The sequence below is a fragment of the Helianthus annuus genome, chromosome 1 (genome assembly GCF_002127325.2).
Source record: "Helianthus annuus cultivar XRQ/B chromosome 1, HanXRQr2.0-SUNRISE, whole genome shotgun sequence".
Classification (NCBI taxonomy): Eukaryota; Viridiplantae; Streptophyta; class Magnoliopsida; order Asterales; family Asteraceae; genus Helianthus; species Helianthus annuus.
Window position 1 is genome coordinate 68,861,942 of NC_035433.2, and position 25,938 is coordinate 68,887,879.

The 25,938-nt window shown below is 37.6% G+C and overlaps 4 protein-coding genes across 4 annotated transcripts; all 4 read right to left on the minus strand.

Moving 5' to 3' along the window:
• Positions 1-8,102: 8,102 nt before the first annotated feature.
• LOC110896722 (protein FAR1-RELATED SEQUENCE 5-like) lies at positions 8,103-11,148 on the minus strand. Its single transcript, XM_035987863.1, has 7 exons — positions 10,994-11,148; positions 10,810-10,908; positions 10,657-10,701; positions 9,917-10,553; positions 9,550-9,808; positions 8,865-9,437; positions 8,103-8,771 (listed from the first exon to the last, which is right to left on the minus strand). The coding sequence occupies exons 1-7, from the start codon at positions 11,109-11,111 to the stop codon at positions 8,103-8,105; spliced, it is 2,400 nt and encodes a 799-aa protein (XP_035843756.1). The 5' UTR covers positions 11,112-11,148.
• A 2,450-nt stretch (positions 11,149-13,598) lies between these two features.
• Positions 13,599-14,271, minus strand: LOC110896842 (protein FAR1-RELATED SEQUENCE 5-like). The gene is made up of 2 exons (XM_022143934.2): positions 14,045-14,271; positions 13,599-13,932 (listed from the first exon to the last, which is right to left on the minus strand). Exons 1-2 carry the CDS (start codon positions 14,126-14,128, stop codon positions 13,603-13,605), a joined length of 414 nt encoding a protein of 137 aa, XP_021999626.2. The 5' UTR covers positions 14,129-14,271; the 3' UTR covers positions 13,599-13,602.
• LOC118479307 (protein FAR1-RELATED SEQUENCE 5-like) lies at positions 14,142-15,894 on the minus strand. The gene is made up of 6 exons (XM_035987867.1): positions 15,755-15,894; positions 15,495-15,629; positions 15,311-15,409; positions 14,413-15,202; positions 14,236-14,303; positions 14,142-14,188 (listed from the first exon to the last, which is right to left on the minus strand). Exons 1-6 carry the CDS (start codon positions 15,858-15,860, stop codon positions 14,142-14,144), a joined length of 1,245 nt encoding a protein of 414 aa, XP_035843760.1. The 5' UTR covers positions 15,861-15,894.
• Positions 15,895-21,376: 5,482 nt separating this feature from the next.
• Positions 21,377-25,649, minus strand: LOC110867533 (CAX-interacting protein 4). The gene is made up of 3 exons (XM_022116506.2): positions 25,494-25,649; positions 23,413-24,330; positions 21,377-21,605 (listed from the first exon to the last, which is right to left on the minus strand). The coding sequence occupies exon 2, from the start codon at positions 24,307-24,309 to the stop codon at positions 23,431-23,433; it is 879 nt and encodes a 292-aa protein (XP_021972198.1). The 5' UTR covers positions 24,310-24,330; positions 25,494-25,649; the 3' UTR covers positions 21,377-21,605; positions 23,413-23,430.
• Between the last annotated feature and the right edge of the window lie 289 nt (positions 25,650-25,938).

The following is a 25,938-nucleotide window of genomic DNA, read 5'->3' on the forward strand; positions in this document are numbered from 1 at the left end:
GAACCCAATCGAGGACCTTCCAAACAACAATCTGACTTTGGTCCGACCCAACGGGAGTTAGGTTAGATTTTTTATGTCTCTAAACACTTAACATAGTTCAAGGTGATATGTATATGGATAGTGTGTTGGATAAGAAATTGTGCATAACAGAATTTTGTTGGCTGCCTTGCAGTGTATGATGATACCGATAGTGTGTCACCAAGCCATGGGAAAAGACGGAAAACAGGTAACGGTTAACCAGAAATATTGTTTATAATTTGTATAATGTCTTGTTGGGCTAATCGTTTTTGTTACGAATCTATCGGTGCTGAATGAAGGTTGTGTGGAAAGCAAACGGGGACATAACAAAAAGCGCAGTGGTAAGTTCCTTTTGTTACAATAGTGGCTAATTGCGTATCCAGTTAAATCTGAGTAACATGTTTGAAACTGTAGGGAAGAAAAGCATTGTCGGGGATAGTTCTGGGTGTGGAAATAAAAGAAAACGTGGTTAGTTAAATATTGTTGGCTTTGATTAACATGTGTTAATTGGGCATGACCTTGAAAATTCACTAACATGTGATAATCAGCAGGGGAAAGAAACAGCGCTGATGATAATTCTGGCAATGTAATGCGAAAAAACCGTGGTTAGTTATTTTTTAAGCCCTTCAAAAATTTGGATGTTACGAATGAAAAATTGTTACATGTTGTCATCGGTGGTTGTAAAGTAGACTAATTGTTTGGGTTGTTGTGGTTTCGTATAAAATGTTATTTCAGTAAGTAGGGCAGAAGTGACGGCTACATCGAAGGGTGGGACGTTAAGGACCAAAAAGAAGAAGGGTTCGGAGGACAATGGGAAAGGTAAAGCAGGGAAACCAAAGGTAGTTGGTAACAAACCGAAAAAGGTTCAGAAAGCCCGTAAGCGAGCAAAAAAGGATGAATTTCCAGGCATAAGGACAAGATCTGCACCACTGCAGTTTTATAAGTGTGTACGGGCATTGACAGAACAACAACGTGACGCAGTCAGGCAAATGGGCTTTGGTCGTTTGCTAACTTTCAGCGTTGATGGTTTGCCGACTAAGTTAGGTTATTTTGTTGTGGACAATTTTAATCCCGATAAGATGGTGATATGTACGGCTGCCGGTTATATCAAGGTGAACAGGAAAGTGATACATAAGTTATTAGGGATTCCGACTGGTGGACAAAAGATTAGTTCGATTGGTAAGCTGCCGATGCTGACTGATGCCATTGCGGATTAGAGGGCGAGATACCCGGGTGTAATGGTGCCTCCAACAAAGATGGTGAAAATGATAGATGAGTCCGATGGCGAAGACAGTTTTGATTTCAGGATGGATTTTGTAATGTGTTTTGTGGCAGTGCTGGTTGATTGTCATAAACAAAGTTGTTTACGGGAAGAAATCTTAGAGTATCTGGATGAAGAAATGGACTTTGCAACAATAGACTGGTGTGACCTTGTTGTAGAAAAGCTGAGAACTTGCAAAGATACCTGGAATCGGCTTGACCCACAAAGTTTCTTCGTCGGTCCTCTAACGATTCTGATGGTAAGTGTACTATTAATTATTTTAGATAATTAACATGTGTTAGAATAGTTGATTATTTCCGACCTGAACGGATCGTTGTTTCTTGTAGTTGTTGTACGTTGATAGCATTGAGTGCACGGGGATGGAGGTAGACAGTGCGGTCTGTCCTTTAGCTTTTTGGAACTTGAAAAGATTGAGAGAGAGAGAGAAAGGCTTGAAATCCTTGCTGGTGGGTTTGGACTAGGACGGTTTAAAGGATTAACACGTCCCAGAAACTATAACGTGGAACACTGGGCAAGTAAAGAGGTAAAGTTATATGCTCTAACATGTGTTTTTTACAATTAGTATATATTCTTAGTATGAAAATGTTGAAAAACTATTTTCAACAGGAGAGGTTGACGATAGTACGACAGTTAATAAATGTGACAAAGAAGAACAAAGTCAAAATTGAGGGTATGTTAGAATCGCTTTTGGTGGAGAGCCATGAAGACGAAGAAGTACAAACGTTGAAGGCAACGTTTGAAAGTATGTTTGAGAAAAAAGTTAGTGAAAGTGAGGATCACGATGACGCGGTAGATTTAGCGTCACACAAGATCAATTCGGTCTTGGGAGATTTGAGAAATGATGAAAGGTTTCATATCAACGAAGGAGAGAACGCTGGTTAGTAACTGTTATTCTTTGTGTTATTTAGTTTAATAATTTGGAATCCATTTATCGTTGTGCAAACGATTTCGTAGGGGATGGCATGGACGACGATTTTTCGGATGGGTCACCGATAGCGAGCTTGTACAGGAAGTCGCTTATCCGGCAAAACAAAAAAATCAGTAAAAGTAGATTGAAAGCAGTAGGATCTTCAGCAATAGACTTTGATGCCCAAGAAGGTGTGCTGACAATGTTTATGAAATGAACACGGAACCACGTGTTAAATGTGATACCTGTTGTGTTGGTTATCATTCTTAAAGTGATCACTGTAACACATTTGACGGTGTGGCAACCTGTATTGATTGACACATTTTTTTGGGGTTGCAGCTGATGTTGCGGGCCAATCAATCGTAGATGATGGTGGAGAAGACTATGCTGAAAAGATGGAAGATGGTGGAAAGTCGGGTCAGGTGAGGAGATCTGCAAGACTCGGGAAGTTAAAGCATGTTAGTGAGACAGAAGAAGGGTTTGTGACCCCAAAAAGAAGAAAGACAAGTATGAAGTTTGGTGGACAATACACGGATGGTGGCAAAGAAAAAGGTAAATTGTTACATGTATTACCATTTTAAGAGTACGTTTATAGCGCGAAAAGAGTTTATGTACCTTAACTATATGTTATGGAATGAAATGTTTAGTCTAACACATGTTACGGTGATAATTATCGTATAGTATAACCTTCTATTGTGGTTGCAGCAGATGGTGCGGGGGAATCAAGCGTAGTTGCTGATGGAACTGAGTGTACCGGAGCGCTGGAAGAAGGTGGTATGTCGTTGCGGGTAAGGAGATCTCCCCGTCTGAATAAGTTAAAGGATGCTCCTGAAATGAAAGCAAGCTTTGTGACCCCTAATTGCCCGAAGACAAATATGAAGATTGATCGGGAAAAAACGGACGATGGCAACGAATCAGGTAAACTGTAACATGTGTTACCAGTTTCATCATACATTTAGATTTAGAAGTACACGTGTAGTTTGTTGCTCGTTAAAATTTATTACCCTCTAATATGCGTACGTGTCTGAAACCCATTTAATATTTCTGTGATGTTATAGGGTTCAACAAGACTAAGAAGCAACTGGAAGAGAGAGAACTAGGGTTTAGTGAATTTGGGCAAAAAACAAATGAAGTCGTCGAAGGTGATAAGAGTGTTCATGATGCTGGTAATTCAAGTGGGGGTGACTGTAGTATTGGTGGGGCCGAAGAAAATAAAGGAGCAGGAAGCGTGGATAAAAGTGATGCTGAAGAAGTGCATAAGCCGCTGGGTTTAATGCGTGCAATACTGCGTATTAAAGCAGCAGAAGTGCATGGTGCACGTGGTAGTTCCCGTACCCTTTCAAAATGTCTGACTTTAAAAGTGTGCTGTATTACTTTATTTGTTTTAACATGGGGCATCTTGTTTTGACAGATTACCGTGGTTCGGACATGCAGTTTGTTAGTAAAGATGAACATAGAGTGGATACAGACAATAAAGTGGCTGCGAATGACAATGATCACCAGAACACCGATCTAGAAGCGAATGACGCCAAAAAGGATGAGATTTACGAAGCACAGTTTATTTGTGATCAAGAGGTGGCCAAAATGGTCGAGATGGAGGTTAAGGATAGCAAACAGGTTGAAGGGAATGAGAATGAAGGTAATCTTTGGAAACCGTTTTATTTGTTTAGCCATGTCTAATTTATTCGAAAAATGTTTATGCAACTACAGATAGTAAGATTGAGAATGAAGTTAGGGCTGCATCTGATGGAAGAAAAGAAGAGAGTGGTGGCGTCGTGTTTGCATCTGTGGAAGGTGCTGTTAATGATAAGGACGAACATGTGGTTCTGGATGGCAAAGGCAAGGGGGCTGTTGATGAGTGTGACCGTGATTTTAACGGTAATTATTTATGCAGCTTCTGGTACTAAGTTGTGCATGAGATGTGATAAGATTGTTTTATGCAGCTGAAGAAGGTAAGATTGAGCATGATGTGATGCATGCAACTGATGTAAATATGCAAGGGTGCAGTAGCACGGTGGTAGACTCTGTCACAGGCGCAGGTTTCAATAAGGCCCAGGATGTCGAGGGAAAAGGGAAAGCGGCTGAAGAGGTGTGGCAGCCGGAAAAGAACGGTAAAGACTTTCATGCTCTAACATGTGTTAACTGCTTCCCTACCTGTATCATTTAGTGAGTTAACATGTGTTAATCATATACACAGTGTGCGAAGGCGATACGGTTTTTGATGAACGGAATTTAGATGGCCCCAATTGGAGTCTTGGAATGACACAAATTGGGGGTGAATTGGACGTGTCACAGGAAATCGGTACGATAGAGCATTAAACAAACTTAGTATTGATGGGTTAGTAGGAGTCATATATAATATACTTATTTGCATTAAACGTGCATGTTGCACAAGTGGGAAGATGGATGATATTGCTCGGACAGAAACAGTGCTGGAGCGTTCCGGTGAGCTGAAACACATTCATTTACTGTGAAAAGTGTTGTATTCTTTACTGCGTTACGTGAGTTATTTATTTTATATGTGTTAGGCGATATGGAGGCTACCACAGACTTGAGTATGGTTATAATGGTAGAACCAGTTAGCTCCTATGACCCGGCTATTGCAATCCACAAAGGGCAAACTGGTCTGGAATTTTGTGGGGGTGATATGAATGAGGTGGAGGACAATATTCCGCTTGCAAACCGTGTGCGTATGTTGGCTGAGTTGGGGGCCCAAAAAAGGAAGCTCCCTTTCAGAGAGAAAGTGGCAGCGGAACCAAACAGATCACCTTACTATATAAGGTCTGTTGACATGGGTCAGCCAATAACTAAGAAGGAGGCAAATCTGTGGGAGTACATATACGCTGATGAAAGCCCATTGCACCTTTTAAATGGGCATTCTCGTAGGAAGCGGGCAATGGAGGCAAACGTGTAAGTAGAACTGCAACGTGGTTTATTGTTTTATAATAATAGGGTAAACCATCAACCAAGTTCCACATTAGATAATTAGTTATATTTTGATTTTTTCCGCAGGAGGGAACAGGGTTCGTCGTCGGTGGTTGATGTAGATAGTCCGATACACATGGCTGTGTAAGTAGGGGGGTCACCGTACCAAAATTTAGTAAAATAATAAATAACATGTGTTAAAGTATGCAATTTAATTTATAATTTGTACATCTGACACCAGGGAGTTGCTGTTTAGAAGCCCTACCCATGTAGAAGCGTCTCGGGCTATGTTCAAGAGTTTAAACGTTGGCAATGAGGTCTCAGATGGTATTATCGACTGTTGGGCGGAGGTGCTAAACTTCCAAGAGAAACGGAAATCACGGGAGGCTTGCAGTAGGCAATTCTTTGGTACTAAAGTTGTGGTGAGTGTCATGTATATAGAGATTACAGTGTGGCGACTTTTTGACCTTATTAATTTCTCTGTTGTGCTTAAAGTTTCCGTGGATGCTAACATCTGAGGAAGGCGGAGTCGAGGCGCGGATGCACAAGTTTCGGCTTGGAATAAAAGGTGCGGTTAACAGCGGTGAAAATGTTCCTGACTTTCGAAATCAAGACATTGTTTTCTTTTCGATATTGGAGCACAAACACTTTTACTTTCTAGTGTTTGAGTTACGCGACCCCGGGATTTATGTCGTTGATAATGACAAAGCCCGACAAGGTCAGTTGATAGAAGATAGTGTCTACTACCTACACAAGGACACAGCGTATAAGATCGTAAGTTACTAAACTGACAATTGTTGAACAAATAAGTGTGATAATATTGAGGATCTGCTTTTTTATTGACCATGGCTTGTATATGTGTATGCAGAAAGATATGTTTGTGCAATATCTTCGGGAGGTTGGGAATCTGCGAGCCGATGACATAGAGTACTGCAACATCCAGCGTATGCCGGTTCCTTGGGCGACCACCGCAAACACAACTGATTGTGGGGTCTTCTTGATGCGGCACATGGAGTGCTACATGGGGAAAAACAAAAGTTTTAACTGTGGGTTCAGCATGAGTGGGGCGAGGAAGATGGCGGAGGTGCGAAAGTTGAGAAAGAGGTATGTTGCGCACATCTTATGTTCGGAGGTGAATGTGCTGCTGCCAAAAATCAAGCAGGATTGCCGAATAGAGTAACACGTGTTAGGGGGGTGAAATGGAAGTTACTGTAGCACCATTGTGCATTAATTGTGCCAGCTTTGTTTTTGGAAACATGTAATGTACTTTGATGGATTTGGGGATGTTCCTTTAAACTTATTGCGGGGTAGGTGTTTTGTTGGGTATGGCATCGTCACGATGTCTTTTTGGGGATAGACTATCTATATACAATCTGATGTTTAGTAACTTGGTAATTCTATACTCTAAAGAATATTGATGTGTTGTTGGATGTGTTAGAATATTATTAATCTAGTTGATTGACGTAGTTGATAATGTTTTTATAGAGGTTGTCTGAAATTATATAAAGGTACGTGTAACATTATAGAAAATGAGAAAATGCTGCTTCCAAGGGGAACACTCTTTCTAAAAATGTAGTAGGAATATTGGAAATTGGGGAAAGTTGGTGGCAGAAGACTACAAACATAGGGGTTGGTGTCTATAAAACAACTTTATTGGGAAAAGGAACCATTGCTTTTTGGCACCTTATGGTCACATCAAAGTCAAGTCACAAAGACCTATATTAAATGTACCCAGGGAAAACCTCTATAAGTATTGTAGTGAAGAACCAAAGTCATATTTTGTAATACTTCACCACTTCAGTTAACCATAAACTGTTAGCGGTTCCAAAGTGTTGTAATGTGATGGACCCGTGTAAAGGTAAGGTTACGGCTACCCAACCAGGCATGGAGAAGCGGATGCAAAAGGGGAAGGAAGCATGTGAGGGCCGGTACGGGGTGTGCTACGAAAGAAAAGTGTCTCACAAGAATCGAGAAGACGGGAAAACTGGAGTAGCTTCTGGTGACGATGCTTCAGAAAGCGGAACCAAAAATGTAACTAATGTAGCTGGTGTGTCGCAAGAAACGTCACGCCATAGGGAACACGTTGTTCCAGAAGCTGAAAAGTTGAAGGGGCTACCAGATGAGTTGGTTAGGTTGCTGACGGATCCAGACCATGAATTATGTGGTTGCCCGTTGTGTCCATACTCACCCAAAATAATCCAGTCCTGGTGTTACCATGACCCATGGGAGAGTGAGCGCAGCCCCTCTCCTCTGTACTTTCATGATGAGGAATTTCCCACACCATGATGAAAAGCTTGTTACAGATGGAGGATAACAATGGGTAGTTAGTATGTTGAAAATGGTTGAAGATGTGTTAACCTGATGACCCTATGTTGTAACAAAACGACATACCAATGTCGTTTTGTTGGTATTTTATTATGTGTTTCTTTTTTTTTGGCAATCGGTTGATGTCATTTCTCGTTAGTCCATCAATGTGTTTTAGACGCGGGGTTGTAACCTATTAGTAGAATGTGTGTTTAAGTTGGCTAGAGGTGAAGTCTAATTCTATAACCTGACATGGTTTAATATATAAGCTGTTTTTGTGTGGTCAACACAGATTGTTTTGATCCTTTCAAGTTAAAAGACCCAAGCATTATGGGGACTAACATGTGTTAAGCAGCTGTTTTTATGCCATTGTAAAAAAATAAAACACAAAAACACAATTATCAAAATGCAGATAATATTAAGATAAGCCCATTAATAGCAAACAGAGGTCCCCAAAGATCTTCGGTCCTACAAACACAAAAGTGGCCAAGGCCATAGAGTTTCTTACAATCCTATTTATGGTTAATGGGATCAAAATAGTTCCACCTTCTTACACACGTAACAGAAAAGAGCAGGATGATGTCAAAAGACTGTTACATGTGTGTAAGAAGGCCAAAATGAATAGAGTCTCCCATTACATAGTACTAGAAAACGACAATAAAGATTTTAATCAGAGGGTGAGTCGCCAGTGGCGGTCTGCCTTTGGTGTTCAGCAGCTGCCTTTGCTGCTTTCATTGCAGCCACCTTAAGGCAGTTGCGTGAGTCGTGGTCGTCGACATACAGACCACACCGCTTGCATAAACGAAGCTGCTTTGGACGTTTTGGTGGTTTTGCCTTTGCCTTCTCACCGGGCCCAGAAATGCGAGTATGAGTACCACATCCTTTATTGCGTGCAACTTCTGGATTAGCAACTTCGACTGGAATGTTGATTGGTTGTCCAACTATTTCTTCCATTTGACACTCGTTTGATTCATTTTGAGTTGTAGACAATGGTTGCTTGGAAAGCACATTGATCTTGAAATCCCTGAGTTGGTCAACCAATTTTGCCAACGCATCCTCATCGGTTCTGGCCACATCAACGCATTCAGTAACAAGGTCGAGGATTTCATTCCGCATAACGGACGGTGCGTGTGGGTTGACTCCGTATCGACTGGAAATTGAAAAAACCTGTTTGGGGAGGGCATCTCGACGCCACCTATCGTTTATGTATTGTGGTGGAATCCTTTCAACATTTTTCAATCGATAGACGCAAAAGACATGGCGACACAGATATCCGATACGTGTGAAATTCCTGCATGAGCAACTGGCGGATTGGTCTACAGTGTTATACGTAACCTGTTTTGAACATAGACAGCAAAAAAGAAAAGCCCTTTAGATCTAACATATGTTAGAGGATGGGTAATAATGAAATTGCCTAACATGTGTTACCTGATAGACGTTTGTGATGTTGTTCCTTTTATCCAAATGAGTGACGTCTATCAGAAGACTGGAATTGCTGGACTCGGTTTGGTTTGTGATGTAGCATAAAAACTTCCCTTTAATTATCTCTTTTTGAACTTGCGCGAAAACAGCGTTTGTGTAAATGGCGAACGCGTGCTGTTCTAGCGCTAAATCAGTATTGGCAGTGAACATCGTGGATGAGGTTTTGTACTCCGATACACGTTGACGATATCGTTGGCTGTCTACCCTATTTTCAAAGCACATCATAAATTGTACAAGGGTGTTTGCGCTTGTTGAGTTGACCTTGAAGGCAGCGTTAAAGCTTTCGCAGCGGGAGGTGGTCTTCATTAAGCAACACATGGGCAGTTCCCTGAAGTAGGCTGGTACCCAGAGATGTTTGATGTTGTACATGTCGTTCAACCAGCTGTGGTCTTGAAGCCCAAATGTTTGTAGGAGGTCATTCCAGCGGGACTCAAACGTTTCAGGTTTGATATAAACATTCCAAACCAACCGGTGAATGCAGGACCGAAGATCAGTGTTATCGAGCACGTCGGCAGAGATCTGAAAAAGTTAATAGTTACTAACACGAGTTAGATTAAAACAGTTTGAGAAGACATATAAAAATTGTGTTATGTTGAATAACACATGTTAAGGGCTAACAAATTAAGCTAACCTTGGAGGGTAGTTTTTTCATTATATGCCACATGCATAGACGGTGTCGTGATTCGGTAAAGACCATAGGAACAGCTTGTAGCATGGATGGGTCTTGATCACTCAGCACGAGAGTTGGTTGAGTACCGTGTGCCTTCAAGAAAGCCTTAAGCAACCACACATAAGATTCAATGGACTCGGTTGATATCAAACCCACTCCAAATGTAACACATTGGAAATGATGATCCACACCCGTGAATGGCACAAAAACCATCTTGTACCTATGAACAAAAAATTGATTTGATGTTAACAATATGTAAAACTTTTTGGGGTTAAGGTTGTATACATGGGGATCAGGCCTAACACATGTTAATGGGGGGGGGACTAACCTGTTTGTGCTGTAAGTTGCGTCAAACGCGAGGACATCGCCAAAAGCTTTGTAGTTTAGCTTTGAAATCTCATCAGCCCAGAATACAGAAGACAACTTTCCATTTGATACAGTGTAATCAAAATAGAAGTTGGGTAGGTTGTCAAAACGCTCACGCAGGCGTTCAAGGAAAACTTGTGCGTCGCGTTCACCAATAAAAATTCGCAACTGGTGGCTAAAGTTTTTAAAATCCACCGGAGTCCCATTGACATTGTGATGCCCTCCTTTTAAAGCTACAAGACATCTATAAGCTCTCATTGGTCCGATGCGGTTTAGACTCATATTGTGAATGAATTGTTTCGTGGAGAATGACAGCTTCCGTGATATCTTGCTAAGATCACGGTTGTAACTCTCAACAAGTTCATGATTATGAATATCATTGAAACTCAGAACTGTGTATGAATCATTCGAGATCGAGACTAGTATGCTTGCCTTACAGTCACACCATGTGAAGTTGGTCCTCCGGTGCTTAACAGAAGATTCATCTAGGGTGTCAAAAGTCCTCTTTGGTTGTGGTTTTCCATATTTTGAGCATCGAAGATACTTGTGTGTGGGAATTCCATTCCAGACTTTAGTTTGCCCTTTTTTTACAGAAAAACCTGCTTCAAACGCATAAAGTTCATACATGGAAAGAACATCCGCAAAAGTTGGATAAGATTTCCCACACAATGAACTTATCAGCGACGTTAGGAATCCAATAACGGGTTCCCTGAGGGGTATCAAAAACAAAGTATGGATTCGATGGCCCTGCATCGTAAAGCGAAAAAGGTTAGGAATCTGCTATACATGGCATGACAAAAGGTTAGAAATCTGTGATATGAGAATAAAGTGGGCTCCCATTGTGCATTGTACAACCGTCTAACTGGCCGCGTGATGATTCAGCAAACATAGAAGGACCATGAGATGATCCAGAAACAGCAACAGTCATGGCCTGCATATGGGAATCTTGGGATGCTACATGTGAACATTATGGAATATGTTTGAACAATGCCATATCTGGGGAAGAAAAAAACAAAATCAGTGTATAGAAAAAACAAACCTTCTTCATTATCCATAACCTGGTCATCATTAAACGCGCTGTTCATGAAATTGTTGGATATCACAACATCCGGGGATCTAACAGGGGCTTCAGATGACCGAGAACAATCAACATGCATATAAGTGTATACAGAAGCTTCGAATGGAACAAGTGAACATGGCCATGCAGTATAGTTTGGATTGTTAGATTAAAAAGTTGTAAAAGACAAAAAAAAACAGAACTTCGAGAACAGTTAAATTACATATATGGACAAACCTGGAGCATTAAATTCCTCATCATTTTGGAAGTCGCTGCAAAAGATCCGGTTGGGGAAACTATGGACCGGCGACATTAATTCTGAGGTTGGTGGATTTGTCTCCATAGATATTAATGGAGAAATGAACAGGGGAGTAGAAGATGACTATGTACTTCTGTTGAAGAATATATAAAATGAGAAATTGTAAAAGAAATATGGGGTGGGTGCATTGTACAAATGAGTTGATGTGCATTAAATGCTGATGTCAATTCAAATGGGGGATAATATCTTGCCTAACCGAAATTACATATATAACCTTGAAGCAAAAAGTAACAAGAAGTGTGGGAGGGCTACGTGGCTAAATGATGGCCACTATTATAGTTTGCTAAGTTTTCTAAGAATATAGGGTTTCTTACTAAGCATTATCCTATATCATTATCCTTATATATATATATATTAATTATTAATTATTTTAAATTAAATTTTCAACGTTTTGAAGAGTAACATTATTTTGTTTTTAATATTAGTTATATATATAGATTTTTAATGTTTTTATTATTTTGATATTATAATAATTATTATTTTATTACAGTTGAATAAGCTTTGTATCAATCAGTACTTGTATCGAAAATACATGTATGGTTCGGTTCGTTATCGGTACATGAAGGTAAAAATCGGCACCAGCCTGGTACATACACGAAGGTAAAAAACGGCACCAACCTTGTACAGAAAACCCCAAAAGTCAGTACCGAAATGATTTTGAAAATCTTTTAGTTCAGGAAATTCGGTACTTCTACCCGGTACCATTTGCTCATCCCTGATCATAGGTACAGTACGAACAACAACGGTATCATGCAACTTTTTTTGTTGATTTTCTTCAACTTTTAATGATTTCTTTTTTCAGTTTCAGGGGTAGGGTTGAGCTCGGTGCCAACCGATATCGATACCGTATATACCGGTTACGGTACCGGTATATGAAGGTAAAAACCGGTAGGCGCCAAAAGTCAGTACCGAATTTGTACTTAAGATCTTTCGGCTCGGGAAATTCAGTACCGGTACCCAGTACCATTTGCTTATCTCTGACCACGGGTTTCATACGAACAAAATCATTACCATAAATTTTTTTTGGTTGATTTTCTTTCGGTTATCTTTTAGTGTTTTTTTCTATATCTTCTTTTTGTTCTTGTCATCGGTTTCGTGCGTAACGCCCTCGTAGTGATTTCAAAACACATATAAACACAGACTAAATAACAAAATAAGTTCGCCGCAACACGGTGATTGTGAAAAAACCTAGTTATCTTGAAAATACACATTCAAATTATAGACCACCTGTATCACAATATTCTATATACCAAATTATATGACTCTTAAACTTTAATAATTCTTTTTATAGATAATTTCCGTTTATACTAGTGAATTTTAATAGATTTATCATACGAAAGTTTAATAATAATTCTTTTTCTAAAAACGATTTACGTCCCCCCCCCCTCCCGAAACTTTAATAGAGTTATCATACGGGCCTTTGAGTTTAATAAAGTTATTTTTCATATTTATAACTTATTTTAGCGGCGAACGTTGTACACCCCCCCCCCCCCAACTTTAATAGAGTTATTATACATGGTCTACATTAACCCTTCAATATACAACGTAACAAATTGAATAGTTCTTTTTTTTACCTTATTATAGTTGATTGTTTATTTTTACCATCGTTTAGATTAATGCTTCCATAGCCTATAATACTCCATTAATGTATCATGTAACAAATATATCCTCTTCAACACTATCTTACGACCCTGCAGCGAAGCGCAGGCTCCAATACTAGTAGTATATATAGATAGATGAGCAACTAACTAATATAATAAAGATAAATATTTTTTTAGTTTGATTAGTAAGTATTATTTTTATATCGCGCTTTTCGGTGAAACCGAGCAAATGATAATGTAAAACATACGTGATTTGAAAATAAAGCATGTTGTTTAGAAAATCAAACCATTAGAACGATTTAGTTTATCATCGTACCGTTTTATGATACCAAATAAATACTTTATTTTGAGAACAACTTCTTTTTTAACAAAACTTATAACGGAATATCAGGGAAAAAAATCAAGCACAACTACGTACTTGAGTTTTTAGAAAAAAAGTTATAAATGTAAATTATTAAAGAAATATAAAGCTAATCGATAAATTAATATATGTTCAAAAAAAAGAAAAAACAATTATTTTAAAAAAAGGTAAAGGAAATATATATTTAAAAAAAAGAAAAAACATTTACAGCGTTTGTGTAAATGGCGAACGCGTGCTGTTCTATCGCTAAATCAGTATTGGTAGTGAACATCGTGGATGAGGTTTTGTACTCCGATACACGTTGACGATATCATTGGCTGTCTACCCTATTTTCAAAGCACATCATAAATTGTACAAGGGTGTTTGCGCTTGTTGAGTTGACCTTGAAGGCAGCGTTAGAGCTTTCGCAGCGGGAGGTGGTCTTCATTAAGCAACACATGGGCAGTTCCCTGAAGTAGGCTGGTACCCAGAGATGTTTGATGTTGTACATGTCGTTCAACCAGCTGTGGTCTTGAAGCCCAAATGTTTGTAGGAGGTCATTCCAGCGGGACTCAAACGTTTCAGGTTTGATATAAACATTCCAAACCAACCGGTGAATGCAGGACCGAAGATCAGTGTTATCGAGCACGTCGGCAGAGATCTGAAAAAGTTAATAGTTACTAACACGAGTTAGATTAAAACAGTTTGAGAAGACATATAAAAATTGTGTTATGTTGAATAACACATGTTAAGGGCTAACAAATTAAGCTAACCTTGGAGGGTAGTTTTTTCATTATATGCCACATGCATAGACGGTGTCGTGATTCGGTAAAGACCATAGGAACAGCTTGTAGCATGGATGGGTCTTGATCACTCAGCACGAGAGTTGGTTGAGTACCGTGTGCCTTCAAGAAAGCCTTAAGCAACCACACATAAGATTCAATGGACTCGGTTGATATCAAACCCACTCCAAATGTAACACATTGGAAATGATGATCCACACCCGTGAATGGCACAAAAACCATCTTGTACCTATGAACAAAAAATTGATTTGATGTTAACAATATGTAAAACTTTTTGGGGTTAAGGTTGTATACATGGGGATCAGGCCTAACACATGTTAATGGGGGGGGGGACTAACCTGTTTGTGCTGTAAGTTGCGTCAAACGCGAGGACATCGCCAAAAGCTTTGTAGTTTAGCTTTGAAATCTCATCAGCCCAGAATACAGAAGACAACTTTCCATTTGATACAGTGTAATCAAAATAGAAGTTGGGTAGGTTGTCAAAACGCTCACGCAGGCGTTCAAGGAAAACTTGTGCGTCGCGTTGACCAATAAAAATTCGCAACTGGTGGCTAAAGTTTTTAAAATCCACCGGAGTCCCATTGACATTGTGATGCCCTCCTTTTAAAGCTACAAGACATCTATAAGCTCTCATTGGTCCGATGCGGTTTAGACTCATATTGTGAATGAATTGTTTCGTGGAGAATGACAGCTTCCGTGATATCTTGCTAAGATCACGGTTGTAACTCTCAACAAGTTCATGATTATGAATATCATTGAAACTCAGAACTGTGTATGAATCATTCGAGATCGAGACTAGTATGCTTGCCTTACAGTCACACCATGTGAAGTTGGTCCTCCGGTGCTTAACAGAAGATTCATCTAGGGTGTCAAAAGTCCTCTTTGGTTGTGGTTTTCCATATTTTGAGCATCGAAGATACTTGTGTGTGGGAATTCCATTCCAGACTTTAGTTTGCCCTTTTTTTACAGAAAAACCTGCTTCAAACGCATAAAGTTCATACATGGAAAGAACATCTGCAAAAGTTGGATAAGATTTCCCACACACTGGTATGAACTTATCAGCGACGTTAGGAATCCAATAACGGGTTCCCTGAGGGGTATCAAAAACAAAGTATGGATTCGATGGCCCTGCATCGTAAAGCGAAAAAGGTTAGGAATCTGCTATACATGGCATGACAAAAGGTTAGAAATCTGTGATATGAGAATAAAGTGGGCTCCCATTGTGCATTGTACAACCGTCTAACTGGCCGCGTGATGATTCAGCAAACATAGAAGGACCATGAGATGATCCAGAAACAGCAACAGTCATGGCCTGCATATGGGAATCTTGGGATGCTACATGTGAACATTATGGAATATGTTTGAACAATGCCATATCTGGGGAAGAAAAAAACAAAATCAGTGTATAGAAAAAACAAACCTTCTTCATTATCCATAACCTGGTCATCATTAAACGCGCTGTTCATGAAATTGTTGGATATCACAACATCCGGGGATCTAACAGGGGCTTCAGATGACCGAGAACAATCAACATGCATATAAGTGTATACAGAAGCTTCGAATGGAACAAGTGAACATGGCCATGCAGTATAATTTGGATTGTTAGATTAAAAAGTTGTAAAAGACAAAAAAAAAAAAAACAGAACTTCGAGAACAGTTAAATTACATATATGGACAAACCTGGAGCATTAAATTCCTCATCATTTTGGAAGTCGCTGCAAAAGAACCGGTTGGGGAAACTATGGACCGGCGACATTAATTCTGAGGTTGGTGGATTTGTCTCCATGGATATTAATGGAGAAATGAACAGGGGAGTAGAAGATGACTATGTACTTCTGTTGAAGAATATATAAAATGAGAAATTGTAAAAGAAATATGGGGGTGGGTGCATTGTACAAATGAGTTGATGTGCATTAAATGCTGATGTCAGTTCAAATGGGGGATAATATCTTGCCTAACCGAAATTACATATATAACCTTGAAGCAAAAAGTAACAAGAAGTGTGGGAGGGCTACGTGGCTAAATGATGGCCACTATTATAGTTTGCTAAGTTTTCTAAGAATATAGGGTTTCTTACTAAGCATTATCCTATATCATTATCCTTATATATATATATATATATTAATTATTAATTATTTTAAATTAAATTTTCAACGTTTTGAAGAGTAACATTATTTTGTTTTTAATATTAGTTATATATATAGATTTTTAATGTTTTTATTATTTTGATATTATAATAATTATTATTTTATTACAGTTGAATAAGCTTTGTATCAATCAGTACTTGTATCGAAAATACATGTATGGTTCGGTTCGTTATCGGTACATGAAGGTAAAAATCGGCACCAGCCTGGTACATACACGAAGGTAAAAAACGGCACCAACCTTGTGCAGAAAACCCCAAAAGTCAGTACCGAAATGATTTTGAAAATCTTTTAGTTCAGGAAATTCGGTACTTCTACCCGGTACCATTTGCTCATCCCTGATCATAGGTACAGTACGAACAACAACGGTATCATGCAACTTTTTTTGTTGATTTTCTTCAACTTTTAATGATTTCTTTTTTCAGTTTCAGGGGTAGGGTTGAGCTCGGTGCCAACCGATATCGATACCGTATATACCGGTTACGGTACCGGTATATGAAGGTAAAAACCGGTAGGCGCCAAAAGTCAGTACCGAATTTGTACTTAAGATCTTTCGGCTCGGGAAATTCAGTACCGGTACCCAGTACCATTTGCTTATCTCTGACCACGGGTTTCATACGAACAAAATCATTACCATAAATTTTTTTTGGTTGATTTTCTTTCGGTTATCTTTTAGTGTTTTTTTCTATATCTTCTTTTTGTTCTTGTCATCGGTTTCGTGCGTAACGCCCTCGTAGTGATTTCAAAACACATATAAACACAGACTAAATAACAAAATAAGTTCGCCGCAACACGGTGATTGTGAAAAAACCTAGTTATCTTGAAAATACACATTCAAATTATAGACCACCTGTATCACAATATTCTATATACCAAATTATATGACTCTTAAACTTTAATAATTCTTTTTATAGATAATTTCCGTTTATACTAGTGAATTTTAATAGATTTATCATACGAAAGTTTAATAATAATTCTTTTTCTAAAAACGATTTACGTCCCCCCCCCTCCCGAAACTTTAATAGAGTTATCATACGGGCCTTTGAGTTTAATAAAGTTATTTTTCATATTTATAACTTATTTTAGCGGCGAACGTTGTACACCCCCCCCCCCAACTTTAATAGAGTTATTATACATGGTCTACATTAACCCTTTAATATACAACGTAACAAATTGAATAGTTCTTTTTTTTACCTTATTATAGTTGATTGTTTATTTTTACCATCGTTTAGATTAATGCTTCCATAGCCTATAATACTCCATTAATGTATCATGTAACAAATATATCCTCTTCAACACTATCTTACGACCCTGCAGCGAAGCGCAGGCTCCAATACTAGTAGTATATATAGATAGATGAGCAACTAACTAATATAATAAAGATAAATATTTTTTTAGTTTGATTAGTAAGTATTATTTTTATATCGCGCTTTTCGGTGAAACCGAGCAAATGATAATGTAAAACATACGTGATTTGAAAATAAAGCATGTTGTTTAGAAAATCAAACCATTAGAACGATTTAGTTTATCATCGTACCGTTTTATGATACCAAATAAATACTTTATTTTGAGTACAACTTCTTTTTTAACAAAACTTATAACGGAATATCAGGGAAAAAAATCAAGCACAACTACGTACTAGAGTTTTTAGAAAAAAAGTTATAAATGTAAATTATTAAAGAAATATAAAGCTAATCGATAAATTAATATATGTTCAAAAAAAGAAAAAACAATTATTTTAAAAAAAGGTAAAGGAAATATATATTTAAAAAAAAGAAAAATATGTTATTAAAAGTGAATATAATAATAAACTATTATAATATATTAAATAATAAAAAAAACTATATATTATTATAAAAATAAAGTTACTATACATCATCTTTTACCATCGTTTAGATTAATGCTTCCATGGTCTATAATACTCCGTTAATGTATCATGTAACAAATATATCCTCTTCAACACTATCTTACGACCCTGCAGCGAAGCGCAGGCTCCAATACTAGTAGTATATGTATATATATATATATATATATATATATATATATATATATATATATATATATATATATAGATGAGCAACTAACTAATATAATTAAAGATAAATAATTTTTTTAGTTTGATTAGTAACTAGTATTTTTATATCGCGCATTTCGGTGAAACCGAGCAAATGATAATGTAAAACAAACGTGATTTGAAAATAAAGCATGTTGTTTAGAAAATTAAACCATTAGAACGATTTAGTTTATCATCGTACCGTTTTATGATACCAAATAAATACTTTATTTTGAGTACAACTTCGTTTTTAACAAAACTTTTAACGGAATGCCAGGAAAAGAAATAAAGCACAACTACGTACTTAAATTTTTAGAAAAAAACAAGTTATAAATGTAAATTATTAAAGAAATATAAAGTTAATCGATAAATTAATATATGTTCAAAAAAAGAAAAAAACAATTATTTTAAAAAAAGTAAAGGAAATATATGTTTAAAAAAAAGGAAAAATATGTTATTAAAAGTGAATATAATAATAAACTATTATAATATATTAAATAATAAAAAATATATATTATTATAAAAATAAAGTTACTATTTATCATCGCTCGTTAACAATATATATATGTTCTGTCGCCTAATTCAAAGAAAAAAAGCCTAAACATTTAAAAGGATAAGCGGTATTGGCACTCTAAACATTTAAAAGGATAAAAGGCATTGGCACTCAAATTTAAAATATTGAATTTTAGTATATCTGTAATGAACTTGATAATTATATAGTTTAATATACTTAGAAGTTTTGTAACTACTAGGACTAACTCTGTAATTATTGAAGTCTTGGGACCAGGTCTGGAATATCTGCAAACCACAAGAAACAACAAGGCATTTAACTCATTATTTAATTAACAAAATAATTATGTATAATTAGGTAGAAGAGAAAGGGTGGAAAACAAAAAAAAAATAGATACCTTCAATGAATGACATGTGTCCTTTATTGGTTTATTTTATTATACGAGACTAGATATTTAAGAAAAGGGCTCTTGGGGAGACCGGGCCATGGGCCCTCTCCCAACAGCGTTTGCCACCTCATACGAAACAAATAGATGTTCCACGGTTTCTCGGTACATTACCACACAGTTTATACATGATTAGTGGGAAATCCAGGAATTTTTTTCTAGGGGTGCAGAAATCTTTAGGAGTTTAAGACCTTAGCTGTATATATAATTTTCGGTTCGTATCGGATCAGGTCGGGTCTTGTTAAAAAGGCATAATCAAACTAAAATTCATAAAATCATCAAAAGCATGTCAAACATCATTACAAACATATTTAAACTCGTGTCCTACAAGTTGTCATTTAAAATCTATCCATAACATCGTCTAGAGAGACTTTCTTATCCAAGTCTTTCTCAATATAACATATACAACTATCACTTAAATTATTTTCGCCAATTCGATTACGCAAGTCGATCTTCAGTGCTTCATTGCAGAAAAACATCTTTCAACAATTGCGGTTGCGACGGGTAATACAAGAACAAGCTTCAATAAACGATGCACCAATGTAAAAGATAGGTGACTCCTTGTTGAAACCATTAACTTTACAAAACTTGATCAACATCCTAGTTGGCAAATTTTGTATCCTTTTTCACATGATCAACGTAGGCTGCGAGTTGAATTGGAAGCCTTCTTTTTTCGGTTTCAACAAAACCATATGGATACACTATTCTCTCACCCTCCCTTATACTCATATCTATCATACCAATCTTCCTTAAATTGTTTCAACTCATTACCATGACACACTGATTGTTGGAAGTCTATACCTCTTGGTTAACATGGTCCTCTAAGTATGTATGTCCTAATCTCATTTTGTTAATTGACGTTATATGATGAAACCGGCTTGCAATCATGAGGATCTAAAGGAAGAGTATCATGTCAATGTATTCAGGAATTTTTGGAAGATGATTCTCCACCTTTCATTTTGAGAAACCAACACATAATAGAATCACTCGCAGTTCCTGTTTCGAATCAAAATAAATCATTTTAATCCAAGTATAACCAATTCACGTAAACAAACAAAGTTTCAAACAATGTTTCCATTTCACTTTTCAATCTCGATTCTAATTTACATAATCCATAAATCATTAGAATCTAAATATCTAACCAACTTAAACAAGGTTTCAATTTCAAATTTCAAACCCTAGTTTTCAATCTAAATTCTAATCACATAAATAATTGGTTATTGGTATACATGATCGACCCAATTTCAACCTGAAATAGCCACAGCCGTAGGGATCTTTCCATCTCCACTCTCCATACATGAATATTGTTCCAGTCATATCGAAATCTTTCCCAATTAGAATATCGAACATCCAACCACATGTATCCGAAGCATTTATCCTAAGCATCTGATATCATAGTCCCACCTTATCTTAAGTTCAAACTTTAGCTGGCCATTTCATTTGATTCTGTTAACGCTTTTTTTTTTTTTCCATCTTCATCCCAAAATTTACTTTTTAATCCGTTCCCTACAACCCTGTTGATTAAACTTTGAAACTAAATATCGTTTGTCCTAAGACCACCCGTAGTGGTGAACAAAAATAATGCCCCCACCATGGGGCATTATCCAACACGTGGCATCCTAGTCAGCGTTGGGCATTATAGCAAAAGCGGCGTAGTGAGGCATTATTCCAATAACGCCCCTTCCAATTATTAAAAAAAAAAAAGGAAACAAATGGTGATTGGCTGGTCAAACACATGGTCACATGCAAAAGTGGCTGGTCAAACACAAATGAGCGTTTAAAAAAACGCCAACAACAAATTTGAACAAAAAAACGTCCGGAAACGCTGGGTGTAATGGGGTCCGGGGCGTTTTCTGGCGTTTTTTTTTTTTTTGAATTTTTAAAAAAAAAACGCCTCACTACGGGTGGCCTAAATAAATGCTGCCCCAATGCCACATAAAACAATTTTTTATTAAGTTACATTTCTAACATTTAAACAAAGCTTTGTGCAGAGTAGATAAAAACTATTGTACATGAAAGTTATGCACACAAAACAATAAAAAAACATTTATAAACCAGAATCCCTGCCAACACTATAGAAGATAGACCCAAACTTGTTTTAATGCCACATCATAAAATATTGACTGAAGCAAAGCCATAGAGATTCAAATGATGATAAAACTCTTTTAAAGTTAGAAAAAAGCTGAATGATGTTAATGAAATTTGTACACTGAAAATCTGAAAGAGCACATAATTAAACAAGCATTAGTAACATACAATTTCCATCACGGAAAAACACAAGTAGATAACAGTAGTTTATTGTTTAACAAGTTTACATGCCACAATAGATTTAACCGTCTTCATCAATAGATCACCATGCTAATTAAAGCTTCAACTTCCTACAAAAACCCCCAAGTCTAATCAGCAATCAAAGATATTCAAATATCACTAAAATGATAAAAGAGTAGAAATTCTAATGCTAATCAAAGTGTTTATTCATCATAACATAATACTATAGCAGAAAAACAAAATAGGAACTAACCACAAATACCAAAACAAAAAGTCAAGACTCAAGAGCAGAAAAAGAGAACCACAAGTAGAGATTGCAAAACTCGCGGAATGGGTATTATAATAGATCATGGGATTGTAACGAGTTAGCAGAAAAAGAGAACCACAAGTAGAGATTGCAAAACTCGTGGGATGGGTAATAGATCATTGGATTGTAACGAGTTAGCAGTTCAAGTGCACTATTTTTTGTAAAAACCGGTGGTAACCCATTCTTAGTTTACCCAAGTACTCTCATATCGCCCAGTAGACCTGTCCACTGATTTAAACCTTGACCAAAAAAACTCATAGTACAAAATTTTGACACAAACTAGCCTATTTATTATTAGCACCATAGGGTACGCTATAGCGAATAGCGTGGCACCTATATGCCGCTACAAGGCACATAGCGACCTCCGGTAGTGAATTCCAGCTCCGGTGCTGCTTTTTGGCCAGAAACCAGTGAGAAGAAGATACGAGTGGCGTATTTCAGACTTTTAAGGTTAAGTATTTTAACATTTAACCCCTCTATCTTTCACTAGTTTATATTTAGTCCCTAAAACTTTACATAAAAAGTGTAAAATTAGTTTGTGTATTTAAACATTTAACCTCCTCTATCTTCACTAGTTTACATTTGGTCCTTAAACTTCTAAAATTTATGCATAAAAAGTATAAATATCTAATTTTTTTTAATTTTATACTACCTTATCGGTATACATGAAATAGCGAACGCTATTTCATCGCTATCGCTACTTAGCATATAGGTACGTTGTCACTATCTATAACTATGATTAGCACAGGTTGAGATTTCCGATAATAACCACAAGAATGGCAATATATAGTCATAAAATAATAGACGCAAAGAAATACATGGGTTAGCATGTAGCCCAATATATTGTCTTGCTTATATGGCAATTTCTGTTGAACAAGCTACCTATGTGAGAAACGTTACTAAAATGAAATGTAATTAAAACAAAAATGGGTCAGACAGCCAATGTGTAATGAAATAGCAAATCATCTTTTTTCTACTATGTGCAAACTCATGGGGGATAAGGTCTGAAACTGTAGGAATAATGTTTGTCAACGGCTATGTTGTCAAAGACGCAAGGCGCAGGCGAAGCGCATCGGCCTCGCCCGGAGCCTAGGCGCAAGGCGCAAAATGAGTTTCTGAGCTAGAACTGTTTGAACTCGTGCGTGCCCGCACCTGCGGACAGCCGGACACGAATGCAGCTCCAAAAACCCGGGCCCGCGTGAGGCAGTTTTTTATACGCACTCAGTTTCGTTTTTTTTTCTGTTTTTTTCTTGCGCCTCAGACGTTTTTGCGCGCCTTTTTTGCGCCTCAGGCCGTTTTTTCAAAAAAACCCATTTTTGCGCCTAGGCTGCCACCAGACGCTATATGTGCACCTCGCTGCGCCCGGGCGCCTAGGCGCGCGCAGGGTGCAGTATAAAGGATTGGGCTTTACAAAAGTTTGATTTGATATTATAACATTAAGCGCAGAAAATTGGGCAAATTCATCGTGTCTCAATTCCCTTGTAAAAAAGAGCCACTCAGTCGAGACCTAACAGATAACATAACGCAGACAGCACATTGCATGTATCCATATCCAAGACTTAATTGACCACAGAAAGAAGTCAAATGATATAAAAGAAATAATTGTGTACCTTCGATGATCGCGAGTACTACTTCCTGCTCCTCCTATCGGACCGCCTTTTGTCCCTCCCGACCCGGGAATCGTCAGAGCTGCTGCCATCCGAATCAGAATCAGACCGTCTGTTGCTTCTCCTCTTGCGTCTACCCAAATCTTCAGAGCTGTCAGAATCATCCAGATCCCGATGGCTTCTCCTTCTCCTTTTCTCCTTCCTGCTCTTCCTCCTACGTGATCGACGGTCCACATCATCATCAGACGACTCATCTTTTCTCCTCTTCTTTTCTTTCCTCCTATTAACGCTTCTCTTCTTCGACCTACCTCTTTTTTTCCTCTCATCGTCCTCTGAAGTATCATCTGAGTCATCATCTTTCTTCTTTCTCGAAGACTTTGACTTGGTCAACTTTTTCCCGTATTTCGCAGCTATAGCCCGTTCAATCTCGGAATCATAATCGGAGTCTGAACTCTCACTGTCCTCTTCCTCACTCTCGTCTGAACTCTCGTTAACAGTTCTTTTCCCGTTCCCTTTAATTTTCTCTAACCCTGACATCACAGCAGCCTGAATAGCTTCTGGATCTTTCTCTTTATCTTCCTTGATGCTTAAAAAGTTTCTGCACTGAAAAGTCAAATGGCCCACACGACCACATTTCTTGCAGGACCCACGTGCCTCGTCAGCATTGGACCCCGTGATCCGGGCAAGGGCAAGTAACCCTTGGAAGCTAGCGTAAGCGTTTTCACCCTCAGGCTCTGCGTTTGAGGTTTGAGGCTGAGCTGATTTCTTGTTGTCTTCTTTGTTAGGGGCGTAAGGGTCGTATCCGATAGCACTCTGCCATATACCGTGGGTTTGCAAGGCGGCACTACTGTGCACCCGGTTGTTTGCTGGCATACGAACCCTTCCTGCGGTGGCCGGCATCTTGAAAACTCAAAAACAAACCTGCCAATTAAGGGTATTACGGTATTACAGATAGCACATGAATGCATAAGAAGTTTTAACGTATTCATAGGAAGATCCACCTAAAGCTTAGGAAAATCTAATCACCTAAAACACCTTTGTTCCCCCTAAAAGTCCATAACCATAATCCTATGTCTCCATGAACTCCTACTCTGGGCTATGCCCCATCCTCATATAGGTGCAACTAGGGCTGCAAACAAACCGAATGTTCAGCGAACAGTTCATGAACCGTTTGGCGGGAAATTCGTTTGCGTGCTTTCGTTTAATATATGGGCGAATACGAACAAAAAATTTTGTTCGTTTAGTTTAATGAACAGACATGAACAGAGGCCGCATTCGTTCATCTATGTTCATGAACGTTCGATAACGTGTTCGCTTATGTTTGTTTGTGTTCGATAGTTCATTATTGTTTTTAGTCTTTATATTTCATTCAAATACATAAAAATTCCGACAAATAAAATATTTAAAAAGTATCAGTGTATTATATTATATGTTCATGAACGCTTGTATGTGTTTGTTTGTTTGTTTCCACTTGTGTTCATGAACGTTTGTTTGTATTTGTTACCTAAAATTAACAAATGAACACGAACACGTTCATTTCCTTAATGAACGAACACGAACATAAAATCCCATTCAGTAAGTGTTCATGAACAGTTTGTGAACAAATATATTTCCTTGACAAACGAACACAAACAAGATCTTGTTCATGTTCGTTCCGTTCATTTGCAGCCCTAGGATCAACTCTATCAAATCCTGCCTAAACCATTCATCCCATTCCAGTCAATAGCTATACAGATTAATCTTATGCTCTCTAATGATATAAAACAGATCAATCATCAACCAACCTGTGATGTTAAAACCCTAAAGTGTATAGAACAAAAAACCCTAGACATACAACACTAAGAAAACGAAAACCCTAAAAAAGCCCCAATCGTGTTTAGGGTTTCACTAAAACAACCTTGAAATCCGAACGAAATCAGAACAAAATCGAAATTAAGAAAGAAATGCCAGAAATCGGGTAACATAGTAGTCTATACGAACGAAAATACGTAAAGTACATAGCAATTGTAACAATTAGGGTTTCGAAAACAGCATTAAAGTGAGCAATTAGTAATCAATTGGAATTTAGGAAGATAGAATCGTACCTGTGATTATTTTGTAATGAACGATGCAATCAAGATTGTCAACGTAGATCGAAGATGGAGATCAGACAAGATTGGGTTGGGGATGATAATTCTCGAAGATGATTGAATGATCGAAGGAGGATTTTAAAACCGCGTTTCGCTTCTTTTATATAAGATGAATTTGGGCCCGACAAATGGGTATTCTTGGGTTTTTATTTTTCAATGGCCCATTACGTTTTCTTTATTTTTATGTTTTCTGTTTTTTTTTTTTTTTTGGGGGGGGGGGGGGGGGGATTAGAAAGTTCGTTCCAAATTAACATGTAAACCACGATGTTTTACTGAATTTAATTTCTGTTTTGATTTGGGAATTAGAAAGTTCGCGCCAAATTCATGTATTTTTCTAACATGTAAATCATGATGTTTTACCGGATTTAATGAATATGGAATAACTTTCTTTTAATATTGG